This window comes from Myxocyprinus asiaticus, chromosome 45 (assembly GCF_019703515.2).
Source record: "Myxocyprinus asiaticus isolate MX2 ecotype Aquarium Trade chromosome 45, UBuf_Myxa_2, whole genome shotgun sequence".
Classification (NCBI taxonomy): domain Eukaryota; kingdom Metazoa; phylum Chordata; class Actinopteri; order Cypriniformes; family Catostomidae; genus Myxocyprinus; species Myxocyprinus asiaticus.
Window position 1 is genome coordinate 16,942,159 of NC_059388.1, and position 24,355 is coordinate 16,966,513.

A 24,355-nucleotide genomic window follows, 5' to 3' on the forward strand; every position below is an offset into this window, starting at 1 on the left:
AACTTATGTGTCTCTACGGGAAACAAAACAAAAAAGTTGGTTGTTATGGATTAAAGGATTTTCGCTGTTGGGGGCCAGTCAGTGTGCAAATTGTGTGTCAATAGCAAGTTCTCCTTCAGTGTGTGAGTGTGTGTATGGGGTGGGCACTTCTGTAGAAGTGACCAAAAGCCAATCTCTCACTTTTCTCAGTCTCACTTCTTACATACACACATGGGCAGGTAGTGCACACGGGTCTTGGAGTGCGTGCACACATACACGTCATACACATACACACAGTTATACACTTGCCTTCTCAAAGCCACAGTGAGTGACCCCTTGCCATTGGCCAGGCCCACCAGCCCTCTGCCTGTCCGACCTGAAGAACCAGACCATTTGGGAAAGGAGGAGAAAGAGGTAAGGGTTCTATGCGCTTCTAAATGCTAGTGCTATTGGACTGAAGGGCTTTCCCTTCTGCTTTTAAGTTCAGCTACTTCGGTACTTGGCCACTGGGGCTAAAGTTCACTTGTTAGTCTAAAATGCACTTTACTGACAGTACTGAGGCTTTAATTTATATTTTTTTTGGTCTTGTGGATTGCTGACTTAATGATATAATAAATGTTTTGTTCCTGCACTAATACTTCATGATCCTCATAAATCTTCTTGAAATATTGATAAAGTCATATTCTGGTGATTTGCAACAATTTTAAGTGGGCTAACAAGTGACCTGTTTGGTAATTATTTCATGTGCATTCTGTATTTTGGTGCATTTTTCTATTTCATTGTTTTCTAGGGTTTGGGATTTTGGTTCAGTCTTTGGATGTGAGGATGTTGCCTTTTGATATAATTCTGATTTTGCTATCTGATTATAAATGTTTTTAGCTCTTCCAATAAAGATAAAAGAGATTGAATGTGTGGAAAATAGAATAGACACTTGATTTCTGATACACTGAATCAACATGTTCAGGACTAGAATTGTATTTTACATAATGTTTCAACTGAAGCATCTTTCAACTGTAATAAATTATGATATTATATATTTTTGCATTTTGAAACTGGTATATGTGGAAGACTTTAAACATATTGGAAGTGACATTGAATCCTGAAGGACTTTTGGCAAAATAGGTAGCACCACCAGAGAAGAAGACATTTTAAAATCAATGAGCATGTGGAATGCTGGTGGATAGAGCCAAAAACAACATTAGGACTGCTACTTCACACACACACACACACACACATATACTCACACGGGGTCTGCGCACTGCAAACACTGCCGGGAGTGTGTAAAAGCAGAGCTCTGTGTGCAGTATAGTCCCTCTTTCACTATTTCCCTCCTGAGTTTGAAGCTGTCAGGCACTGGTACACTGAAGCTTTACTGAGGGACGATTTTCATTCATAGATGCAGACTGAACTAGTTTTTCGACACTCAAGTGAAATGATAGCGCAAGATTCTAATTGATATCATGGCTATAGAATTTCTATTCATGGTGTAATGCAATGGCATGAGATGATTGGCAGTCAGAAACCCACAGGGAAATGATTTATGCCAAAAAATGTAGTGGTTTCTAGAGAGCAACTATGCCCCAAAATAGCCCTTCACTGAGAGTTACATGAATATGTGTGTGTGTGTGTGTGTGTGTGTGTGTGTGTGTGTGTGTGTGAGACAGAGAGGGAGAGAGGGAGAGAGAGAGAGAGAGAGAGCATAGCTCACTGCCATATTGTCCACAAACCTCGGAGGAATTTCGAGCTTGAGTGCTGAACGACACTCATAAAGGAGCTCTGTCAGAGTTTTCTCGCACTCTCTCTTGCCTGATTCACTCCGTCTCGCCCTGAGGACCAGAACCTCATCTGCAATCTCTGCCCAACAAGCTTCCTTGCTCCAGTCGGTCATCGCTTTCCTCTTAGCCCCTTTTATCCATCAAAAGCCTTTTTATAGCCCTCTCTCCTGTTCCCTGCTTAGTTCAAATCCCCATGATAATAATACACACTGTTCAGAAAACAGTTTGATGTGTTAAGGGTGAGATCAAAAAGATGAGGAAGAGTGGGAGAATTCATAATACGCTCAAAAAACATTTAACTTGTTTATTATAGACACCATTAGAGATAGGTATGAGGGTTATTGATACTGTTAGGGGCCATTCACACTGAACCTTGCATTAAAAAAGCAAGATGCAATGCTATGAATAGAGCCGAATGCAGGTCTCTTGAAACATGCTTTTAACAGTTGAGGTTATTTTTAATTTGACACGGCGTATACAAAATGCAGAAAACCTGCATGAGATGTGGAAAAACAGCGAGACTTGGCTCAGCGGTCGAAGTCGTCCATCTGTGCATATTTACATAGGAGAACAATTGAAAATAGTGCTGATGGACGCAATAATGCATACTTATGATACTGAACAGTGTGAAAAATACCACGCCATTACTTATGAATGTTAATTTCCTTTACATTAGCAGTCTAACTTGATGAGCATGGATATGTGGTAGATAATTTATCTATGTTGAAGCAAGAATTACACAGTTCCTGTATGTGTTATGGAAATTTTCCCACAATGTGTGCTATTTACAAAATTGTTCATATCTATCGTCATAATGCTTTAAAAGAAACTCTTCTGTGACCTCAGTCAAAACACCTCTGACCTTTCAGCTTTAACACACAAAGCAGTCATTAGCTGTGTCTCGTTTCGAAGGCTGCATGCTAGGTAAGACGCGTCCTTTGAAGGCTGCAGTATACCGAGTGTCCTCCTTTAAACAAGCCTCGTTTAAACGAGACAGCCTTCGTAGGACGAACAGAAACGGAACGTAACATGGTTGCAATGACAGCACGCCACTCTTTAACAAGCGCGAGCACTTTGAGTGAGAAGGGAACAAAGTCCCTTTAGAAGGGAATGTATGAGGTACATTTTAGGAGAGTTATAATGAAGTAAAGAGAAAAGAAAATAGATTTTACAGGTGTACTTTTAGTCTAATACATTATTTTAATTATATATTATTATAATTATACATATTATATACCCTGCACCCATCTACTGAGGTGCTTCAACTTAGGAATTAACATTACTTGCATTTGAACATCATATTTCGAGTAAATTTGGCATCATTTTATTTAGAAAAATTATGTTCATTTCCGTTGAAGCAAAGAATCGTGGGTTGTGAGTGCCTACGAAGGATACACCTCATGCATCCTCCGAATTCCCTTGAAAGAAGGTCGCATATGAAGTGTCCTACTTGCTTTTCTGAAACGAGACAGCCTCGATGACGTATGCGGCCGACAAATGTGACCTCTGGAAGATGCAGCCTTCCAAACGAAACACAGCCCCTGAGTGCATTCAGGATGGCTGCTGAGATAGGTTGTGACTTCTTGCAGAGACTAATTAGCCCAAGACAGAGCACTTGTATTAAAATGAATGGGGGAAATTGGAAGGCCCAATATGGCGGATATAGGAACACCTTACAGTTAAAAGAGCCAATCACCTTTTAGATACAGACATCGCCTGTCAGTCAACTTGAGAACGTGCATGCGCATTAGCTGGACCAGCCTGAAAAATAGCGTTTTTTAGCTTGATATTAGCTAAAGAAGTACAATTTTTGATACCATTGTTGTCAGATGTAACTGCCGATTTGAAATATGTTATTTGTTGTAAATTTTGGTTTTGGAGATTTCGTTCCTTCCCTATTGAAGTAGATTGGAGCTGTACGTTTATGCCACGTGTATAGATAGAAAATAGCTGCCTGGAAGTGTTCCCAAGATGGCCGCCGAGTGACTTGCCTTGAAAGGGACTTTGCTTCTTGGCTCTTGCAAGTGAGCTAAAGACTTCAGAGGCCAAACTGGCCTCATGTTTCAGTACTTTTGGCTGTCTGCACCTTGTTAATGAATACTGTGTTCTCCAACCTCAGAAATGTGTGCCCTACGAGCAAAAGTCAGTATACCACTAGCCAGAGAACCATGCAGAGACTCTGTGAACCCAGGTAACAATTGACTATTGGTGAAGAAAAGGCTTGTTTTTTTTGCAATTGTGTCATCTTTCCTGTGATATATGAACCTCAAAAATGAATTTAGATGTTCATACCAAAATAAAAGGAGCAAATTTGACTTTGACATGGATGTGCAGAAGTGGCCATGATTTCTGAGAAGCATATTTGAGATGGGTTGCACCACAGCCAGTCAAAGCAAGACTACTCTATATGGCTGTGGCATTCTTGCAATTAGCTTCTTTCTGGAGAGACTCGGGTCACCGAGTTCTGTGATAGTACAATACAAATTCCATTGATGAAAACCCCCTCAGAAAAAGGACTGACCAAAGTAAGCCTCTAATTACAGCATACAAAAAAGACTCTCCAAGAGAGTGATTTATTCTGAAATTATCAAAATAAAAGAAAATCTGTATTGCTTTATTTGACATATGCTTTGCTAAATGGGTAACTGACATACGTAAAATACTTTTGGAATTTCTACATTGTCTTTTGGTGTGACATGCTATACTCCACCTAAAACCATTTTAAACAGCATCTTGCTATTTATTTTATTATAATTATTGTACATGCAGCTTTTATTACTTTAATTGAATTGTGAGGTTATATAGAAAGTTGTCACACAGCAGGCCCATTTAAAATTAACAAGTGAATGTAAAAGGTGATTAAACGTGTTGAAAATGTCAATGGACACATTATGCTACCCATTTTGTAGACTAATTATGTTGCTAGTATCTATCCAACCAGCCCTTCACATGAATCATTCCATTCTCTGTCCCTGTTTTATCTGTCCTACATGAACATCATAAGATCCCATTAGACATTATGTGGTCTGATTCTGTGTCTAGTAGGATGATGGCAATGCAGAAGTTGGTGTGGGGACTTCTAGTCCTGTATGTGGCAGCTGCCTCTCCCCCCAGATACACCCGGCAAGCTGAACTAGACAACTACGACAGCATCAGCTATGATGTTGGTTTAGACAACTTGAATGTGGACAACCAGGATGTCTACGACTATTACAATGGAGTTGATGAACCACAGGTGAGTCAGTCTGACTGAAAAAAGCCATATCTACAATTTTATGGCATTTTATTTTCCTCTCTGTTTCACTTATAGTGTTAGTCTTAGTAGTCATTCCCACAGAATGTGTTTTTGCTTCCATCTGCGCTGTTAAAAAAAAAAAAAAAAAAAAATTATGTAAACGTGCTAGATTGACAAGCTTGACTGTTGTGCTGTGTCTTGCCATTTGTAAGGCCATGGCTGTGATTATTGATTATCCTCTTTATACATACATCAGTTTCTTCCAGCCTGTTGAGACTACTAATGCTCAAGCCTTGAGCTCAGTTCTAATTTTCATGCAGGAACATATTCCAGCAGTTTTACTTTGGGGTGTTTGACAGCCTTTCATGTGCTCTGCTGATCCAAACGTTACTGTGGATAATGGTATCCAGTTATGTCAGTCTTAGTTTTATGATTTTCATGTAGAAAGTTTGCAACCCAGCTGCTGTGCTTCAGGGTCAGTTACTGAGGGCATGTGGGCCTGTATTTACTCAGCCTCTCTCTAAGTTCTGATCTTGTTTTGTGCGCTGCATACTGTCATAAAAATCATCAGCATAGCTTTTCTGTGAGATGGAGAATGATAGTGCTTGAGACCCTTTCCTGCATGTACACAGAAGCATTCATCTAGGGACACCACTTTGATGAGAAAAGAATGTGCTAAAAAATTAACTGATGCAGAAGCACATGTACTTTATTCAGTCTTGGCTCTGTTTAAAATACGTTTCACAAAGTCTGGTATCACTTCATTTATGATGCCTTTAGTGTAGATCACTAATACCATAGCATAATACGTACAGACCATTCATACAGATATTTAGGTTAAAGATTCATTAAAGGTATAAAATGCATGTAGCACTTCTGATTAACCACACTGAAATTAATAGAAATGTTTTTGACATTCCCTGAGCCCTCAATATTCAGTGCTCACCCCACCCAGCACAAGCACCATTATTTGCAGTAAATGTTATTTTTATGACTAAAATTGTGTAAGTTAATTCATGGCATGCCTCATCTTCTGGGTTCAAAATGTTGCTATTTTATGTAAATGTAGGACATTTTTTTTAAAGAAGTTTCTCATGTGCAGAGTCCTATTCATTATCACAGATTTATTTATCTCTCTTTTTTATTATAACAAATAACTCTTTTGGACATATCATCAATATGACAGACAAACCAGATGCTGTTAAATATTGAATGGTATTGAAACTGTATTGGCCAACTGAATATTCCACTGGCACAACCGTATGGAAAGAGAGAGGTAGACATTGGCATTTTTACTGTACTCAGGTTTACTCATAAACAATAGTTGTACAACACTAGTCATACTTGTACATCTGCCTGTCTATCCATCCATCTAGTCTTATATCTTTCCATCCATCCATGTTTATTGACTTTTTTTTACCAATTTCATAAATTACTGTCTGTATCAACATCCACAGAGCAAATATTTTTGTTATAAGGACACATATTTGTGCGTGTCTGATATTATACTTCTTTTTACCAATTTTTACATGCTTTACTAATTAAAATGTTGTTGTTATGCACACTGGCAAATGCACTGAGGTTTTATGGCCAGAAGTTAAGCTGCAGGTATGAAGGAATTTATTCCACAACAACTATGATAAAACTACCAAAAGATGGACTAAAATTATGATTGATTGACACAAGCCAAAATGGGATTTTAGAAGAATCACATTGATGCCAAAGAGACTTAACTTGATCCTGATGTGAATGTTATGTGTCTAAACCCAGAATTGAAAGCACACTTGTGTTACAACACATCTTCCTTGTGTAAGATCCTTTATTTCAGCTCTTTAAGATGTTATGAATGTTTCATAAATTGGGAGAATTTTGTTGTTCCTTTCCCTGTGGACATTTTTTTTTTTCACTAAGGAATGCTGTTTCAGAAATATCCTTAACTTAAATTGATGGTGCAAGTTATTTTAAATGTAAATAATTTTATAACATTTTGTTTATATATTAGAGTGCATAACAATATTTATAATATATAACCTTTTGATAATGGTAACTTTGGGATTGCAATGATTTTTTAAATTCCTTGTGTGTGAGTCCTATTATATGTCCATACAAAGTAAGCTTGTGCCTGTACATATAAGAGTGCTTGTGTATGCATGTTGTGCATGCCGCTCTGTGTTTGTATGTGTAAATGCATGTGTGAGGGTATGATTTGTAGTACTTACTCGAGGGTGTTTGAATGTGGGTCTTCACAGAAATTCTGCTAGTGTGACTTGATCCTTTTGGAATGTTCCTGGATGCTCCTGTGTGAATCTTAACCTTGGGAAACTTTCTCAAAGGTTAGATCCCATCAATAAACATCTAGCCATTTAACAGTTATTTACTTATTATTGTTATTATTATTTTTACAAAAAGCATAAAGCTATGTAAAAATGCTGAATGGATGTGAGGCTGAATGCACAATGGCAAGCTGTACCTGACTCTGAAACACAATTGTTTTCATGTTTCTGGTTAATTTTATGCAATATTCAAGAGACAATGATCCCAATAATTTTGTATGCTTTTTGAATACTTTTCTCTATGTTTCACCATAATTTCCAGACCAAGCTCAAAAGTTAAATATAAAAATAACTTTTGGTTGAGCCTTGTGAGTTTTGTGTACTACTTGATAAACTGTTACCAAGCTGGTACATTCACAACCTAATGATAAACAATAAATTCAACAACACTTATATAGTCTGCATTTCCTCCAAATAGTCTACCCTGACATTCTGAGTGTTCTCCCATGCCAAATGGAGGTACATTTAAATATTCCCTGATAAACAAAACAAAAAATACTGATTTGTGAGTTGCAGGCCTAGCAGATGTAGAATACTTCGGTAAAGACTCCCAAACACTCCTCATTATCTGAAATATATCCCCCTGAGGTTTGATGCATGAATAACAAGTATATTATAAGCAGGCCTGCCAAATACTTGTTTCACCAACTCTCACCATCAGTAAATTTAGACCATATGCCTTCACCCCTGATTCTTGACAAAATTTATTGTATGTCACTTTCAATAATGCGCAAGGAACTGTTTCACATCTCAGTAATGTTTTTTCTTCTATCCAAAGAGATAACATTTACCTCACTGTGAGACAAATAATATGGTTGCTCTGAAGTTAATACAGCACTCTTGAAAGAACTTTGCAAAAATATGGATTTTTCTGCTACCATGTATGTCTTGGTTCCATAGGGACCATTCTGTAGAAGAGCAGCTGCTCACAGATATGAGATGGTGAATGGTTTCACAGCACCCCACCATGGATTGTAGTGGAATTGAGGACAGAAATGTAGACGGAAATCTGTCATGCACATTCCAACAACATTCTCAGTTTTAACTCACAAAATATGTGTGGTGTACTTTTGTGCCTTCCAACTTTGGTATTGAATATTCAGTGTTATAAAAATCAACACATCAATTTGATCGATAATTTGTCCCATGCCTTTGAACAATTAGCATGTGTGAGGAAGAGAGTGACTTTGAAAGCTTTGAGTGAATAGGCCAGATACCTGGTAAAGCACCCAATAGCGGTGAATATACAGGGGTGAATAGGTGAGAATCATATTACCCTCTGAAAGGGAACTGGCCTTCTGTTGAGTCACACCGCTTCCCAAACCTAAGAAATGCAATCTAAAGTGTTAATGTGTCTTCAAGTTTTTTTGTTTTGTTTTTTGCTTTTGATGCAACAAACAGACTTCTAATGTATAGATGGTTTGTTCTGACTGTTAAGGCATCATGCACTCTTGGACTTTAGATATCAATACATAGTTTTAAAGGTGCACACAGAGCTAATTTCTTTTAAACAAAGAAATGAATAGTATTTCAAATATGATGTAAACTTGCAGATGATGAAGACTCTAGTATAACAGTCTTGGAGAAAAAGCTGCTTTATTCTACATATGGTGCTGGGTGCACATTCATGAGCGTTGTCATGTTAAGATATTTCGATAGTTCACTGTAATTTGATGCTTTCACTCATAATAAATTAATCATGGCTGACTACCAATAGTGCATTTATGTAATGACATTGGTAACTAAGATTTTTTGCTCTTGCGTAATGCTGCATCCACACCACTAGGTGTCAGCGCAACATGAACAAAATTATAACAGAGTGTCCCTTTAAAAAAAATTTAAGCATGCTATGCAGATTCTAATAATCAGATCCTCGGTGTTTGAATACTTGACCAGTATTTTTGGTCAATTCTCTATGTAGCGTGTACTCCTGGCAAACAAAAAGGAAAGAGGAAAAATGAAATTAGCGGATGCGTGGAACTCAGCAGTTCATGCAGTAACATGGAAAGATCCATCATTGCCCATCTACCGGGTTGAGAACCCAACCACAAAGAACAGTAAGGTAGTCCATCGTAACTTCCACCTTCCAGTCAATTTTCTTCCTTTGGAGGAACCAGAAATTGAATCTAGAGTCTTAACGGTAGTCTCGGAAGAGGAAAAATGTCAGACAGAAGACCAACGTATGAGATCTCTGTTCAACACAGAAAGCGAATCACAGAATAGTAGAATTGCTGCTTGGATCTTACAAGGCGTCGACCCGGAAGCATTTCAGTGTACTGGAGAAATTAATGTGAAGGAAAAGAGCAAAGAACATTTCACAGAGTCTAAAAATTCAGTCTCAGCAAGTAAAACAAAAGAAATGGTTCTCTCTACCAAACCTATGAGCTCTTAATGAGTTTGGTTTATATTCCCACCCACGTGCCATTTTATATGCAGGTTTCTTTGTTAATATAGGTTTCAAGATATAACAATAAAATACTTTCAGTGACTCAATCCACTCTTACAACACTTCATGCACAAGTATTAACAAGAAAACTAATGCAATCTCTTATATTTTAACACTTTATCACAGAGCTCAGTTACAAAATACCTGTCTTGCTCAAATCCATAGCTGATACGATTGGTTAAACAGCATGTAAGCAGAATGACGTCACATTTTCTTTTTTTTTATTTTATGCAAAAATATTATTTTAAAACAACTGCAAATGCATATTCTTCCCATTCTCTTATAAAGATAATTTATACAGAACAACAGAAATACACAAGAAAAACATTTCACTTAAATCGACTTAAAGTTTGTTGGAATGGTCACAAAACTGAGTACACTACATCTACACCATTTAAACTCTGTTGTGATCTTACAAAACCTTATGGGCAGAGTACACTACACTTACCTAAACTCTCCCTGCAGATTGAGGTTGGCACCTTGGGCCCTGATGAGGACACTGACCCTTCATACGATGCCTCTCTGGAGGAGGAAGAAGAGCAGGGGGAGGTGATATATAAAGAAGGACGGGAGGAACGGAGAAAAGCTGAAGGGAGAGAAGACAAGGAATTGCCAATAACACCTCAGCTTTTTCCATCAGGCTCTGGGGAGTCAGGGACCCTGATGGGTCCTAATGCCCAGGGAGGTCTGTACCATGCGCACATACACACAAAGACACACTGCTAAGCATTATTACCAGCCTGTTAACCATTTCATTCTGCTGTCATTCCATTTAACTGGCAGTCTGATTGGTTAAATGAGTTTTAATCATCCTTTAACCACTTATCATGCATCATCAGTCATCACTCACAGTTTTCACTGAACCAGTCTATATATTTCTAAGTGTCTAATTCTAATAACTGTTCTAACACCTGATCTTGTCTTGAACAAGAGGAGGAGCTTCGTCTGACGCCCATTGACACCCTTCAGATTTCTGGGGACATGTTGAGTTCTGGTGACATGAGCTCTGGAGCTTCTGGTGCTTCTGGAGACTTGCTCAGTGCTTCTGGTTCCGTAGGTTCTGGGGCCTCTGGTGACATTTCGGGCTCTGATGACCATGGTTCTGAAGTCTCTGGGCATTCTGGTTTAGAATTAACATTGATTTCAGGTGGAGGTCAGTACTCTGAACCCGGGATTCTTTATTTGTACAGTATAGATGTTATCTGGGTGCAATTTGTGAAAATGTATGGTCTATACCTGTTACCTTAGTGGGGAGGAGTTTCCTGAGGGGTTTTAATCAAGTAATCATTATCTATATTTTAAAACCATTTAACTAGTCTGTATTTTAACTTTATCTCATCATCACTGTTAGCATTACTGTCATGCTATCGACATTCACCTGTTGCTGAGGGGCACTAATTTCTTTCTTGCCACCTCAACTTGTCTCTCACAAGAGGAGGAGCTCCACCTGACGCATGAAATCATTCCACAAACGGCCAGACAAGGGGTTTTGGGGATTTTTGATGTGCCTGATCTAGAGACCTTTGGGCTGCCTGATATCTCTGGGGAGTCTTGGGCCTCTGGGCTGCCTGAGATGTCTGGAGAGTCTGGGGCCTCCGGGATACCTGAGGTGTCTGGAGAATCTAGGGCCTCCGGAATACCTGAGGTGTCTGGAGAGTCTGGGGCCTCTGGGGTACCTGAGGTGTCTGGAGAGTCTGGGGCCTCCGGGATACCTGAGGTGTCTGGAGAATCTAGGGCCTCCGGAATACCTGAGGTGTCTGGAGAGTCTGGGGCCTCTGGGGTACCTGAGGTGTCTGGAGAGTCTGGGGCCTCTGGGTTACCTGAGGTGTCTGGAGAGTCTGGGGTACCTGAGGTGTCTGGGGCCTCTGAGCTGCCTGAGGTCTCTGGAGAGTCTGGGGCTTCTGGGGTTTCTGGAGAGACTGGGACCTCTGGGGTGCCTGAGATCTCTGGAGAGCCTGGGCCCTTTGAGGTGTCTGGAGAGATTGAGACCCTTGAGGCATCTAGAGAGTCTGTGGTCCCAGAGGAATCCATAGAGACTGGAATGTCTGAGGTTTCTTTGGAGTCCGGAGAGTCTGGGAGCTTAGAGGAGTTTGGGGTGACCGAGGCCCCAGAGGTCACCACTGAAATATTAATTCCTGACCTAGAGGAAGGTCAGTATTGTAATTGATACCATAAACCTCCATGATTCTCAGAGCTAGTTTGAGATTTATGACAGAAATCTAGCAGTTTATGTAAAACATTACTGGAGTGATTTTTTAAGATCAAGATTTAAAACCAGCCTAACATGGATTGTGATCACTCCTGAATTTGTTTCATCCATCCATGCTAGGCTTTATGCATTTACATCAACTGCTATTATTACTTCTCTGAAACCCATATCCTTCATTTAACTGTCTGACATTGGTTAAATGTGTGTTCATTTGCCTTTGTGTGCATTATAACAATAACAATGCATTATAACTTCTCAATGTCAATATAACTCACTGTCTGTCCTGTTCCATTGTTTGCCCGGTGTCCATATGCTAATCTGTCCCCTAACACCTTAATGTTGTGTCTAACAAGAGGAGGAGATACTCATAACTACCCTGGCCACTCCCCAGGAGGGGACTGGGGGTGAAATTGGGTCAGGGGTACCTGATATTGACACACATACACCAGGTAAGTATTTCTCCATTCTCAAGATCATTTGAAATGATTGCAGAAGATTTATCCTTACAAGGCTTCTCACACAGAGACTTGTTAAATGCGTTAATGTATCTGAATAAATCTTATTGTTACTGGAGATACCTACATATCAATATTTATGAAATACTGTATATTACTGTATAAGGCATATACTCATTTATGTGACCTTGTCAGACATTGCAGTCCTTTAGTCTCATATTAACTGCTACAAAAGAGCAAAACCTATTTGCCTCTTGTCTCTAAACAGGAAGTTGCTGGTGTATATGCTGGTATGGTTTTGTGTTTAATATGTTAATATGTTGTGTATGTCTTCTGCACGTCACCTGCTGGTTTGGTTGTAAGGTATGCCTACATGTGTGCTCTGTACCTGTCTGGTGGGATCTGTATACTGTGATAACCTGAAGTTGGACCGTGTTCCTCCCCTCCCCAAAGAAACCACTCATTTCTATGCCCGCTACAATAAAATCTCCAGGATTAGCAAGTCTGACTTTGCCAACCTAAGTAAGTGTTCCATGAGAGACAATCAAATTTTAATAATGTTGCAATTCAAGTTAACACTCTGTAGTTGATATAGACAGCAGTTTGCCTTAATATTTAAAATAATCAGTTTTATTTGATAGCTTGATTTGATAACTTTTGCAACACTTGATAGATTTAGCTTGATGCTAAAGTATTCATGTGATGTTTTGATGGATTTTCCTGAACTTTTTATGTGTTTTGATGTTGAAGATAAACTAAAGAGAATCGATCTGACTAGCAATGGCATATCCCGGATTGACGACGATGCTTTCTTTGGCCTTCCTGCTTTGGAGGACTTGATACTACGGGAGAACAATATCAGACAATTGCCCGCTCTGCCACCCCAGATGACCCTTATTGATGCCTCTCACAACCAGCTGGGCAGCACTGGCATCCAGAGAGAAGCTTTCACGGTGAATTAAACAATGAGGAACCAATGAATCAAAATGGAGTTTAATAGTGAAACTAGCCGTTGGCCCATTCTTTGTTAAGTTTTCTTTGCAGACAGTTTTTTTCTGTTGTGCAAAGAGATGTAAGGAAACAGTTTCAAAAAATACTGTAAAATAATATAATGTGTAATGTAACCTAGCCAATTTTGCTTGACCAAATACGCAGGTAAGGATAGTCACAATTTATATTCATGAGGACACGTTTCTGTTTTTAGGATATGCCCGGGCTACTTTACCTCTACTTGACAGACAACAACATAGACCACGTCCCAGTTCCTTTGCCTGACAGTCTGCGCTCCCTGCACCTACAGGTACCTGTACTCCCACCTCACTCGTGCCACCTTGTGGACATCTACAGCATTTGCCACCTAACTGATGCATTGCCATCTATGAATAGTTTTTAAGGAGCCAGTTTATATTTCAAAACTGTTATGTTATATTTGGGAACAGCTGGAAAGCTGGTCATTTCAAGCTGATTTTAATGTATGATAAATAATATGAGAACTATATGATTAAAAATGATCATTTTTGATAAATTATTGATCAATGATAGTGAATATAATAACCCAACAACAGTGTAAGAGTGTGTAACAATGTATCTGTTTATCTGCATGCTCCATTTTAAAACATTCTCTGTTTTATCACTCAGAATAACAATGTCCAGATGATACACGAGGACACTTTCTGCAATCCGCATGATTTAAATTACATCCGCAGTGCTCTGGAGGACATTCGCCTGGACGGTAATCCCATCAACCTCAGCAGAACCCCACAAGCCTACATATGTTTGCCACGTATCCCCATTGGTGCTCTTATTTAAGCCGAAAATCACGCACACACAAATGCATACGTATGCACATGCATCAAAACTCTCCTGTGCGTACCTGTTTCTTTTTTTTTTTTTTTCACTTTGGGCTCAAGCAAATACTTGAGAATGAATGGCTGTCTTTTAAAACAGGTTTGCATAAATACACAAACACAGATTCGTACTCTCACAGGAGTACTGGTGGACCCTTCTAACTCTACGCTGCTTGTATTTCTACCTTTAAACACAGTACATATACACGGTTTAAACGTGTCTCAGCATGTACAGTAGTATGTTAATAATCATATCTGGATTTATGACGTATCAAACACTCATATATACTCGCCCATACTGGTCTAGCCTAAAAAAAAAAAAAGGAGAGCTTTCATAGACAATCTCTCCTAAAACAGAGAACTATGCATCACTCTGGAAAAGTCTTTTTATTTATCAAATACTAAAGAACCTATCAGGAAAGCAGGATGTCATTAATGTACAAATGCAAAACTTTCAGTTTTATTGAAAAAGACAAAAAAACATCTTTTTGTGTGCCGTACCGGTTGCCTGTTTGGGGCTTGTTTAAATATGTTTGTTTTGTAAAAATAATGAAATACTGTTAATATTCAGATAGAATTTAACTAATGTTTATCAAATCAGCATAAACTAATTGAAGCTGGTGCTCAATGAAGATCTTGAAAGGTAAATTTGACTAATGCAATAAAGGAAGCATTCTAACAATTAATTTGTTGTAAAGTCTGTACTGTAATATAAAATATATAAGTTGATGTTTTTCTTTTTTTTTTTTACAAGAACTGCAATATGTTGGTATATAACATTTCAAGCTGTTGTTATGAACATGCTCAACGGCCTTCAAATGAACACTTCAAAACTGTTGAGACAGTTTGAGAATTATTGGGGGGACGGGGGGTAATATTAGCTCAGCATTGTGTGTTTTGTATGGAAATATCACACTTGAATAAAGTTTTCTGATGACCTCTCCAAAACAGAGGCGGCTTAACGTTTTCATTGTTAGTAAATCTTCAAAGGCATGAAACCAACTCTGAAAGCTTTTAAAATGTTTGTCTTTAACATCTTGCGTCTCTTAAACAAACATAGATACTAACATACAGTAACTAAATCAAGAGTCAATCACTGTAGAACAGCACAATCCACTTCTGGCAACAGAAAAGTTTTTACCTCAAACAAAAAGTGTACAAAAATAATTACGTATAATACATAACAGGTCTGGCTCAAAAGAGCAGTTTCTGTTTTAGAAGTTCTCAATGAGCTTTTCGAACAGGTTGAGGAATTTCTGCCTCCTCTCTAGGTTAGCTGGTTCCATAACAAAGGGAATAGAGTTGTCAGTTCCCTCTGCACTGTCGTTCAAAATAGCCGTCTGCTCCCCTTTCTCTGTCCCACGCTGATGCTCAAGGATGGCACGCTCTCTCTCAAGCTTTGCCCTTTCTCTGTCTAGAGTTGCTCTTTCCTTTTCCAGCTGAGCTCGGATGTACTCCACAGAAGCCCTGTCTCTCTCCACAGCAGCCTTCTCTCTCTCCAAAGAGGCCCTGTCTCGGTCCAATGCTGCGAGTTCTCTCTCCACTCCTGCTCTCTCTCTATCCAGAACCATCTTCTCTCTCTCCAGGACCATCCTTTCGTATTCGATAGCAGCTTTGTCACTCTCCAGGATGGCCCTCTCGTGCTCCATCTCATCCCTGTCTCTGTCCAGCTCTGTCTTGTCTCGCCCCATCTCTTCTGACATCATGTCGTCCTCTTCCACGAACAGCTCAATCTCGTTTCTGTCTGGCTCACGTGCTCTCTTGCTCCTTCGGCTGCGGTTGCTGTTGTTCGGGCGATACTCACTGTCATCGCCCACAGAGGAAGTATCCACAGTGATATCACTTCCTGCAAGTCTACCCTCCATGGCGTCATCCATGAGGGAGAACCATGGCCAGTTAGTGGGGTTCACTGAGATGCCAGGTGGGGGATTCTTAAGATCCTATGGTACAGATAAATGTTATTATTTTTATTTTTTTACATATGGTAAAATTGCTCAAACTTGTAGATATAATTTTTTTTAAAGAAATACATTTTGTAATATTTATTATAATAATGTATAAATATATTTAAACATTCATATCCACTCAGATGTCAACTAAAGTGTGAATTTTCATTGAGTGAAATTTCATTGTACAGGTTATAATGACAATAAATACATTCAAATTCATTTTACTCTTAAATGTGTACCCCAGGGCGAAATATTGGAAAGATTTGGATTTTGTTGAATCTATAAAACAGAAAAATTAATAACCATGATTTTTGACTAATCATGATTAATCACAATTTTCTGTTCGTTATTATGGAAAGAAAACAAAATAATGTGTGGAATGTGCAAAATCTGAGTAAATTAGAGTATTTTTGTCTTATTTTTCAGTAAATGTGTCTAAATATCCTTAAAACAAGAATATACAGTATATATATTTATATATAGATATTAACATATTACACTAAAGGAATATTCCGGGTTCAATACAAGTTAAGCTCAATTGACAGAATTTGTGGCATAATGTTGATTACCACAAAATTTAATTTTGACTTGTCCCTCCTTTTCTTTAAAAAAAGCAAAAATCTGTGTTACAGAGGCACTTGTAATGGAAGTGAATGAGGCAAATCCATAAATGTAAAATACTCACTGTTTCAATATAGCCACAAGAAATAAACAATGTTTGTTAACATGATTTTAGAGAGATAAAATCACTTAACTTTTCTGTGTAAAGTTATAGCCAATTTTACCACTTCATTGCCATGACAACATAATGCCATAAACCTTAAAACAATCGTAAAAACAATGATTTAAACAACTTTACAGCTCAAATAATAAACTAGTTTTAACCAAATAATTAATGTAAGTGCTTTTATGAAACTATAAACTAAACATTTCTGCCTTTAAACCCTCCAAAAATTGGCCCCCATTCACTTCCATTGTAAGTGCCTCACTGTAACCTCGATATTTCGTTTTTTTAAATAAAAGGAGGGACGAGTCAAAATGAATTTCTGTGGTAATCAATATTATGCCACAAATGCTGTCGATTGAGCTTAACTTGTATTGAACCCAGAATATTCCTTTAAGTGCTTGTTTTTTGAAAAATCGAACAAAAATTCATGTGGTTTGTGGTTAAAACAAGAAGAAAATATTTGCTAAATGGGGTAAGAAAAATAAACTTGTTTAAACCACATTTATGGTTTTGGTGCTTTTATAATATAATATAATATAATATAACATATATATATATACACATACATACATACATATACACACACATGCAGGCAGCCAAAAGTTTGGAATAATGTACAGATTTTGTTGTTTCGGAAGGATATTGGTACTTTGACCAAAGTGTAGTATAGTCAGGACATTTACTGATGTAAGTAACAGCACCATCACTATTTGAAAAAAAGTCATTTTTGATTAAATCTAGACAGGCCCCATTTCCAGCAGCCATCACTCCAACACTTTATCCTTGAGTAATCATGATAAATTTCTAATTTGGTTCTAGAAAATCACTTGCCATTATATCAAACACTGCTGAAAGCTATTTGGTTCGTTAAATGAAGCTTAACATTGTCTTTGTGTTTGTTTTTGAGTTGCCACAGTATGCAATAGACTGGCAAGTGTTAAGGTCAATATTAGGACAAAAATGACAAAAAAAGAAACAGTTTCTCTAGAAACTCATCAGTCAATCATTGTTTTGAGGAATGAAGGCTATACAATGCTTGAAAATGCCAAAAAACTGAAGATTTCATACAAAGGTGTACACTACAGTCTTCAAAGACAAAGGACAACTGGCTCTAACAAGGACAGAAAGAGATGTGGAAGGCCAGATGTACAACTAAACAAGAGGATAAGCACATCAGAGTCTCTAGTTTGAGAAATAGACACCTCACATGTCCTCAACTGACAGCTTCATTGAATTCTACTCGCTCAACACCAGTTTCATGTAGGACAGTAAAGAGAAGACTCAGGGGTGCAGGCCTTATGGGAAGAATTGCAAAGAAAAAGACACTTTTGAAACAGAAAAACAAAAAGAAAAGGTTAGAGTGGGCAAAGAAACAGATATTGGGCAACAGGTAATTGGAAAAGAGTGTTATGGATCTTAACCCCATTGAGCTTTTGTGGGATCAGCTAGACTGTAAGGTGCGTGAGAAGTGCCCGACAAGACAGCCACATCTATGACAAGTGCTACAGGAAGTGTGGGGTGAAATGTCACCGGAGTATCTGGACAAACTGACAGCTAGAATGCCAAGGATCTGCAAAGCTATCATTGCCGCACGTGGAGGATTTTTTGATGAGAACTCTTTGAAGTAGTTTAAGAAGTTCTGAACATTTTTTCTTTTTCAAATTGTAATAGTACTTTTTCATGTTATTAATGTCCTGACTATACATTGTGATCAGGTGAATAAAAGTACCAATTTCTTTCCATAAGAACAAAACATGAACATTATTCCAAACTTCTGGCCGACAGTGTGTGTGTGTGTATAATATATATATATATATATATATATATATATAAAACACTTAAAGCATACCTTATATTTCATCTTAAGGTTTTCCCATTTCCTTCTTGCCTGGCTGGCAGAAATCTCTCTCTGCAGACCCAACTCTTTCAAGATGGCCCTATGGCAGAGAACAGGAGTGTATGCTTAAACTCTTTTACACCATTAGACACAATCACTGGAGCTTGGTGGCATAAACATCTACTGTATACTTTTGTGCTGGTGTGCAGACTTGTTAACAAATGAATGGGTGAGTATGCACTTGTGTGTATTGGGAGTGAATGGTTATTGTTTATTACCTATAAGCCAGAGTTGAAGAATTTCTCTTTCCAGTGAAAAGTGCGTCGTTGGTCACACGCAACTTCACAAATCGAACAAATTCTTCATTTGACACTTGAAACACACACACATAAACACACAAGAACATTTTAATAATGGTTGGACACGTGATTTGAATAATACACCTTCAATTTGCGCGCTCAACTCAACGCTAGACTGGTGAATCGGGACAGTAAATGGACCTTTAACTGTCTGTCGATCTCATTAAATTAATTCTACTCACTTTTATAAATGAATTCTGAATGATCTGGGCCATCCTTCGTGTCCCCAGAGGGACTCTGTACAGTGTAGAGTTCGTGGTCCATACTTGCTTCAGATGTCTTCGAATCATCAAGTGCGCTACTCATGGCGCTAGTGCACGAGCAAAGGGCACTAGGAGAGAAAATGGAGGGTTACGTGCATCTTCTTCTGCGGCAGATTCATGTGGCAGTCTGAGTGTACATTACGCCATCTACTGGCCTGCTTTGATATCACTGAAGAAGAGAATTCGCAGTGGGTTTCCTCGGGATTTTCCTATGGGTTTTTATTTTTATTTTTTTTAACTTAAGTGTAAAATAAGCAGTGATGGGTGTAATGCATTACTAAGTAATTAATTACTGTAATTAAATTACTTTTTTTAAATTAAAGTAATTTTCATTAATTTAATTACAGTTACTTCTGATGTCATTGTGTTAAATATTGTATAGACTCTAGAACAATTCTATATAAAATAATAGTGAATTTAAAATCGAAATTTAATGTCTAATGTTAAAATATATATTTTCTAATTTAATGCAGCCCCCTTAAATTCTTTGGCCAGTTCAGGACTCATTTATTTGATTTTATATGATTTATTTGAAAGAATTAAAAGAACAGTTTCATGTCTATCCTTGTATTTTTCATCTGGTCGAGGCTGATCAGGGTTTTAGAAAGTAATTAGTAATAAGTAATGCAATTACTTTTCAGACATAGTAATTAGTACAGATATCTAATTACACTGTAGAAGATGTAATTAGTAGTTAGTAATTAATTCCTTTTTTAGAGTAAATGAAAATAAGGTCTGTGGTAAACATTACTTGACAATAAGTGGACGTGTTGTTCTACAACATAAATTACACACTTTCATAACTCAACTGTGAATTTTGAAGCCATATTGAATTACATTATATATATATTTATATAACAGCGGCTTCAAAATTGACATTTGAGGTAAGAAAGCGTGTAATTTATCAAGTAATGTTTACCACAGACCTTATTTTACTCATGCAAAAATAAAATAAAAAATAAAAACATTATAAAAACACATAGGAAAATCCCGAGGGAACCCATGGTGAATTAGACTTCCGGGTTCACCTAAAATTGACATCACGGCTGAACAGCTCTATAAACCTCTAATAATTAGACAAAAATTAAACAAATATTTTCTACAATCATATACATACAACAAAAATTTGTTTTTGGGGCATTCATGTTGTATCACTTCGAATAATAGAAATTTCCCATTTCTATTATTCTCAAAGTAGTACTTAAGTTTTAAGATAAAATAACAATGAACATTAGAAATGTGTTGTGTATTATCATTTCTACCTTCAGGGTGTGCTTCTTTACAAACAATTAAATGACTCTCAACACCTTTCTTCATAAAACCGGGCTACCCATCTAAACCACATCTGTGAATGGAGAAACCTAAAACAAAGAAATTATTTTGTAGAAAATATCATTTAACGAGTCAATACATATTTATATATTAAATAACAACACACTGTAGGTGTACGCACCCTAATGAAAAACTGCCCTGTTCAAATGCCTTGTCATATTTTGTTTTGACTGGTCATTTCTGGTACATTTAAATACATTTTCAGTGCAAAAGGGGTGACTGAAACCACTGCAGCACGTCGTGCATTGATGTAAGGGGGGCAGTAAATGGCTTCTGAATCGTTATATGTGTCTAAAAGAAAATCAAGACTACAAATTAATCAGGACCTCAAGGAAGTTATATACTCAGCATGAAAATATTTAGAAAGATAGAGTCAGGGGCCGTTCAGACCGAACGCGTTATTGCGCCAGAAAATTAAACGCAATGCATTTGTATCAAGAAAAGTTTTAACGTTCTTTTTTTTTTTTTTAAACCTGACGTGGCGTCTAAAAAACGATGAAAAAGAAAAAGAAACAGCGAGCCGCAGTGTATGTTTGTTTACAAAGAAAACAACCGGGAAAAACGCGCGGACGGACACAATAACACGTTCGGCGTGAACGGCCCATGCTAGAGAGAAAAAGTTATTAATAGTTGTTTCAAAACTCGACCTGAAAATTTAGCGAATTGTTAACATCTAGCTGAATCATACACTGACAACACTTTCCATGCTCATATTTGAGATAAACATGCACTTTTTGAGAAGAGAAAAATATGTGGGTTGAGCTCTATTGTATTATAATATACGGCTCTGCTCCATATATCTGTGTGCAATCACTGATTGGATCATAGTAAAGCCGACCCTTTGTTACCTTAAGCCCCACAAATATCTTTATCCTTTAATTCAATCATAAATACATCCATTCCATCAATGTGAACCTCGAAAAGCATCCCATTTTGTGTCCTCTGTCGTGGTCTCAAACCGTCCTATGTCTACTCGATGAGCAGCTTCGTGTCGAATCATATTCGCGAAGTGATGAATGTCTCGTATAATGTAACATTACAGTCGACAACAGAAACGTAGTTCGGACGATACTCACTAAGACAGTGCTCTCATTCATTTTTACGTCGTCACTTGTCATGTTTACAAAATCACGTCCTGAAAGTGTTAGCCTAAAACGGTTGGACAAAACTGCTGGCGGCGCTATATTGTAAATGGCGGTGCAGTAATGCAAATACGCCCTATGGACACTTTACACAAGCCAAATTGCTCAAACGACTGTTATTTCGTATATAATAAACCACAGGTTTTTTAACGCTTCTATACAGTTTTCTGGAGAAAAGATTAACGCAGGTACAGTTTTATTTCACAAAAGCTTTATTTCTTGTTATTATGTCCTCAACAAAGATGGCAGCAGAGAGCTTGAAGAGCAGCGGTGAGCAGTCTCAAGCACAGAAGAAGACAATAGATGAACGCTGATTCGCTGAAAACAAAAAACGTCACTTCCGCAGCTCTTTAAGTACGTGCGACAGACGTTACTTGGCCACGTTTCGAATCGTCCGTTGGCGAGGTAGCAGCTTAAAATTTTCGCCCTTTAAACGTTATCTTTGTTTTGTATTGTATTATTTCCTTAAGTTTTGGATAACCAAATACGTTTTCTGCTTTTGGTAATGTGTCTTGAAATCATGAAAGGAAATTATCAGAAGGACATTGAGACCACACCTGAAAATAAGAAGAAATGTTCCAGATCCAAGAGGAGAACATATCTGCGTGCAGATATGGGAAACGCCAGACTCCGAACACACCGTTGTGAGAAAAGACGACAAATCCGCGCCTGGTCAGCCAGGAGATCTCAATTGAGTCCGGACCGTGTTGCTGTTTGGAAGGATCACAATCGTTCTGTACCATCTGGTGCCATGGCACCGAGAAACACAACACAATATTTAATGGACTTGGTGTACGCCGAGCGTCTAGAAGTTTCAACGGAGACTTGTGATATAAGCCCAGAGTTTTCAAAGCAGAGTCATGTTTCATTTGATGAGAGCATTTTCTCATTGCCAGACTCCGATTACGACAGATCTTTGAACTTTCAACAGCAAGACTTCGAGAGTGTGCTCTTCATGAATGAAATCTGACGTGCTCACCGAAACATGACTTGATTTCGTCGCAGCGAGACGACCGGGCAGCTGTGAAACCATAGACCGTAATATGTGTAAAATGCCAGTGCTTAGACTTGTATTGTTGTTTACGTTAAGGCATTCACCCCAGTCTTTTTGTCTTGAATGTTACGAATTGAATATGGTTTCATTTATCGGCTCTCCTTGTCTCACAGCATTGCGCAGACTCCAACTCGGGGAGGCAGGACGCTCTGCGTCACAGCTGTGCGATGACGTACCTGTGCCACGCCTCGCCCCAAGCACTCAGGTAAATCCACTCCACCCTTTCAGGTGTACGTGGTGTAAGTGCAAAGTTACGTGCTGTCGCAATGTAATTTCTAAAAATGCATGCACTATTCTGCCATCGGATGCATTTGTGTGTTTGAGAGACTTTTACAGGTTGCTGATCCTCCTCGGTGGCACTCAGCTGTCTTTTCAGCGCACTTGGATTCTTGGGACAAAGCCACATTGCATCCTGAACATCACAATGTTGGGTAATTTTGCATACTGTTGTAAATGTATGAATGTGTGATAACATGAGTGCACTCGAGTGAGAACTTCATGACCATCTGTATTAGGAAATATTTTGTAAGAATTCCTTATGAATATTGATTGTATTAACTATTAAAACTTGTTACAACTGACTTCCATAAACCGTTTGTATTTTATGCTTTGAGGGGGGGGTCAATTGTTATATGTACTTGGGTTTTTTTTTTTATTTTTTAAAACCAATCTATTAAATTATTCTTAAAATGCAATTCACTCAAAGCAGTTTCTTCGATACACCTCTATGATAAAACATGAAAACATGGTTTCCCTTACAGAGTTCTGTTGTCTTTTTTTATTTATTTTTTATTTTTTTATTTTTTAATAAACCTCAACGTATGTTGCCATTAATAGTGTGGAATAATCTTTAATGAGCACTGAATCCATTTTATTTTAAAATGGCCAAACAAATATGTAGGTAGCCATTGTTATGTGGCAAAAAAAACAGAAGAGACCCCTTTAGACCCTCAAGCCTGTTTGTGAAGTTTTAAAACATACAATATTTTGACTTCTGTAAAGGTATAAGATATTTGGCATAATGCTATTTGTTAAAGTCACCTTAAACTATGATTTAACTTTTTGAAATTTAGGGAATAGTTCACACACAAATGAAAATTCTCATTTATGCACCCATATGCCATCCTGGATGTGTATGACTTCAGCAGAACACAAAGAGTTTTAGAAGAATATCTCAGCTCTGTTGGTCCACACAATGCAAGTGAATGGGTGCCAAAATGTTGAAGCTCCAAAAATCGCATAGGTCAGCATAAAAGTAATCCATATAATTCCAGTGGTTAAATCAATGTCTCGGAGTTATTTGATTGGTGTGGGTGAGAAACAGATCAATATTTTAGTAGATTTTTACTATTCTCTTCCCTGCTCAGTCAATCTTCACTTTCTTGTGTTTTTGGTGATTAACATTCTTCATGC

At 37.9% G+C, this 24,355-nt stretch overlaps 2 protein-coding genes and 1 long non-coding RNA gene across 9 annotated transcripts; 2 read left to right on the forward strand and 1 right to left on the reverse strand.

Annotated features, from left to right (window-relative positions):
• Nucleotides 1–111: 111 nt before the first annotated feature.
• epyc (epiphycan) lies at nucleotides 112–15,058 on the forward strand. Of its 2 annotated transcripts, XM_051688295.1 has the most exons (11): nucleotides 112–393; nucleotides 4,797–4,989; nucleotides 10,234–10,453; nucleotides 10,700–10,921; nucleotides 11,202–11,413; nucleotides 11,522–11,918; nucleotides 12,331–12,426; nucleotides 12,796–12,954; nucleotides 13,183–13,385; nucleotides 13,637–13,732; nucleotides 14,071–15,058. In XM_051688295.1, the coding sequence occupies exons 2-11, from the start codon at nucleotides 4,801–4,803 to the stop codon at nucleotides 14,239–14,241; spliced, it is 1,965 nt and encodes a 654-aa protein (XP_051544255.1). In that variant the 5' UTR covers nucleotides 112–393; nucleotides 4,797–4,800; the 3' UTR covers nucleotides 14,242–15,058. The 2 variants fall into 2 exon arrangements, with proteins under 2 accessions (XP_051544255.1, XP_051544254.1); XM_051688294.1 differs by having other exon boundaries at nucleotides 11,202–11,918.
• On the reverse strand, nucleotides 14,652–21,960 carry LOC127435110 (uncharacterized). 6 transcript variants are annotated; one of them, XM_051688312.1, is made up of 6 exons: nucleotides 21,595–21,960; nucleotides 20,677–20,775; nucleotides 19,334–19,482; nucleotides 19,071–19,164; nucleotides 18,805–18,892; nucleotides 14,652–16,219 (listed from the first exon to the last, which is right to left on the reverse strand). In XM_051688312.1, the coding sequence occupies exons 3-6, from the start codon at nucleotides 19,455–19,457 to the stop codon at nucleotides 15,494–15,496; spliced, it is 1,032 nt and encodes a 343-aa protein (XP_051544272.1). In that variant the 5' UTR covers nucleotides 19,458–19,482; nucleotides 20,677–20,775; nucleotides 21,595–21,960; the 3' UTR covers nucleotides 14,652–15,493. The 6 variants fall into 6 exon arrangements, with proteins under 6 accessions (XP_051544272.1, XP_051544271.1, XP_051544273.1 ...); XM_051688311.1 differs by having other exon boundaries at nucleotides 21,823–21,958; XM_051688313.1 differs by lacking the exon at nucleotides 21,595–21,960 and adding an exon at nucleotides 20,868–21,037.
• Nucleotides 21,961–22,185: 225 nt separating this feature from the next.
• Nucleotides 22,186–23,533, forward strand: LOC127435116 (uncharacterized). Its single transcript, XR_007896129.1, has 2 exons — nucleotides 22,186–22,935; nucleotides 23,056–23,533. It is a non-coding gene; the product is annotated as an uncharacterized LOC127435116 (long non-coding RNA).
• Nucleotides 23,534–24,355: the final 822 nt, after the last annotated feature.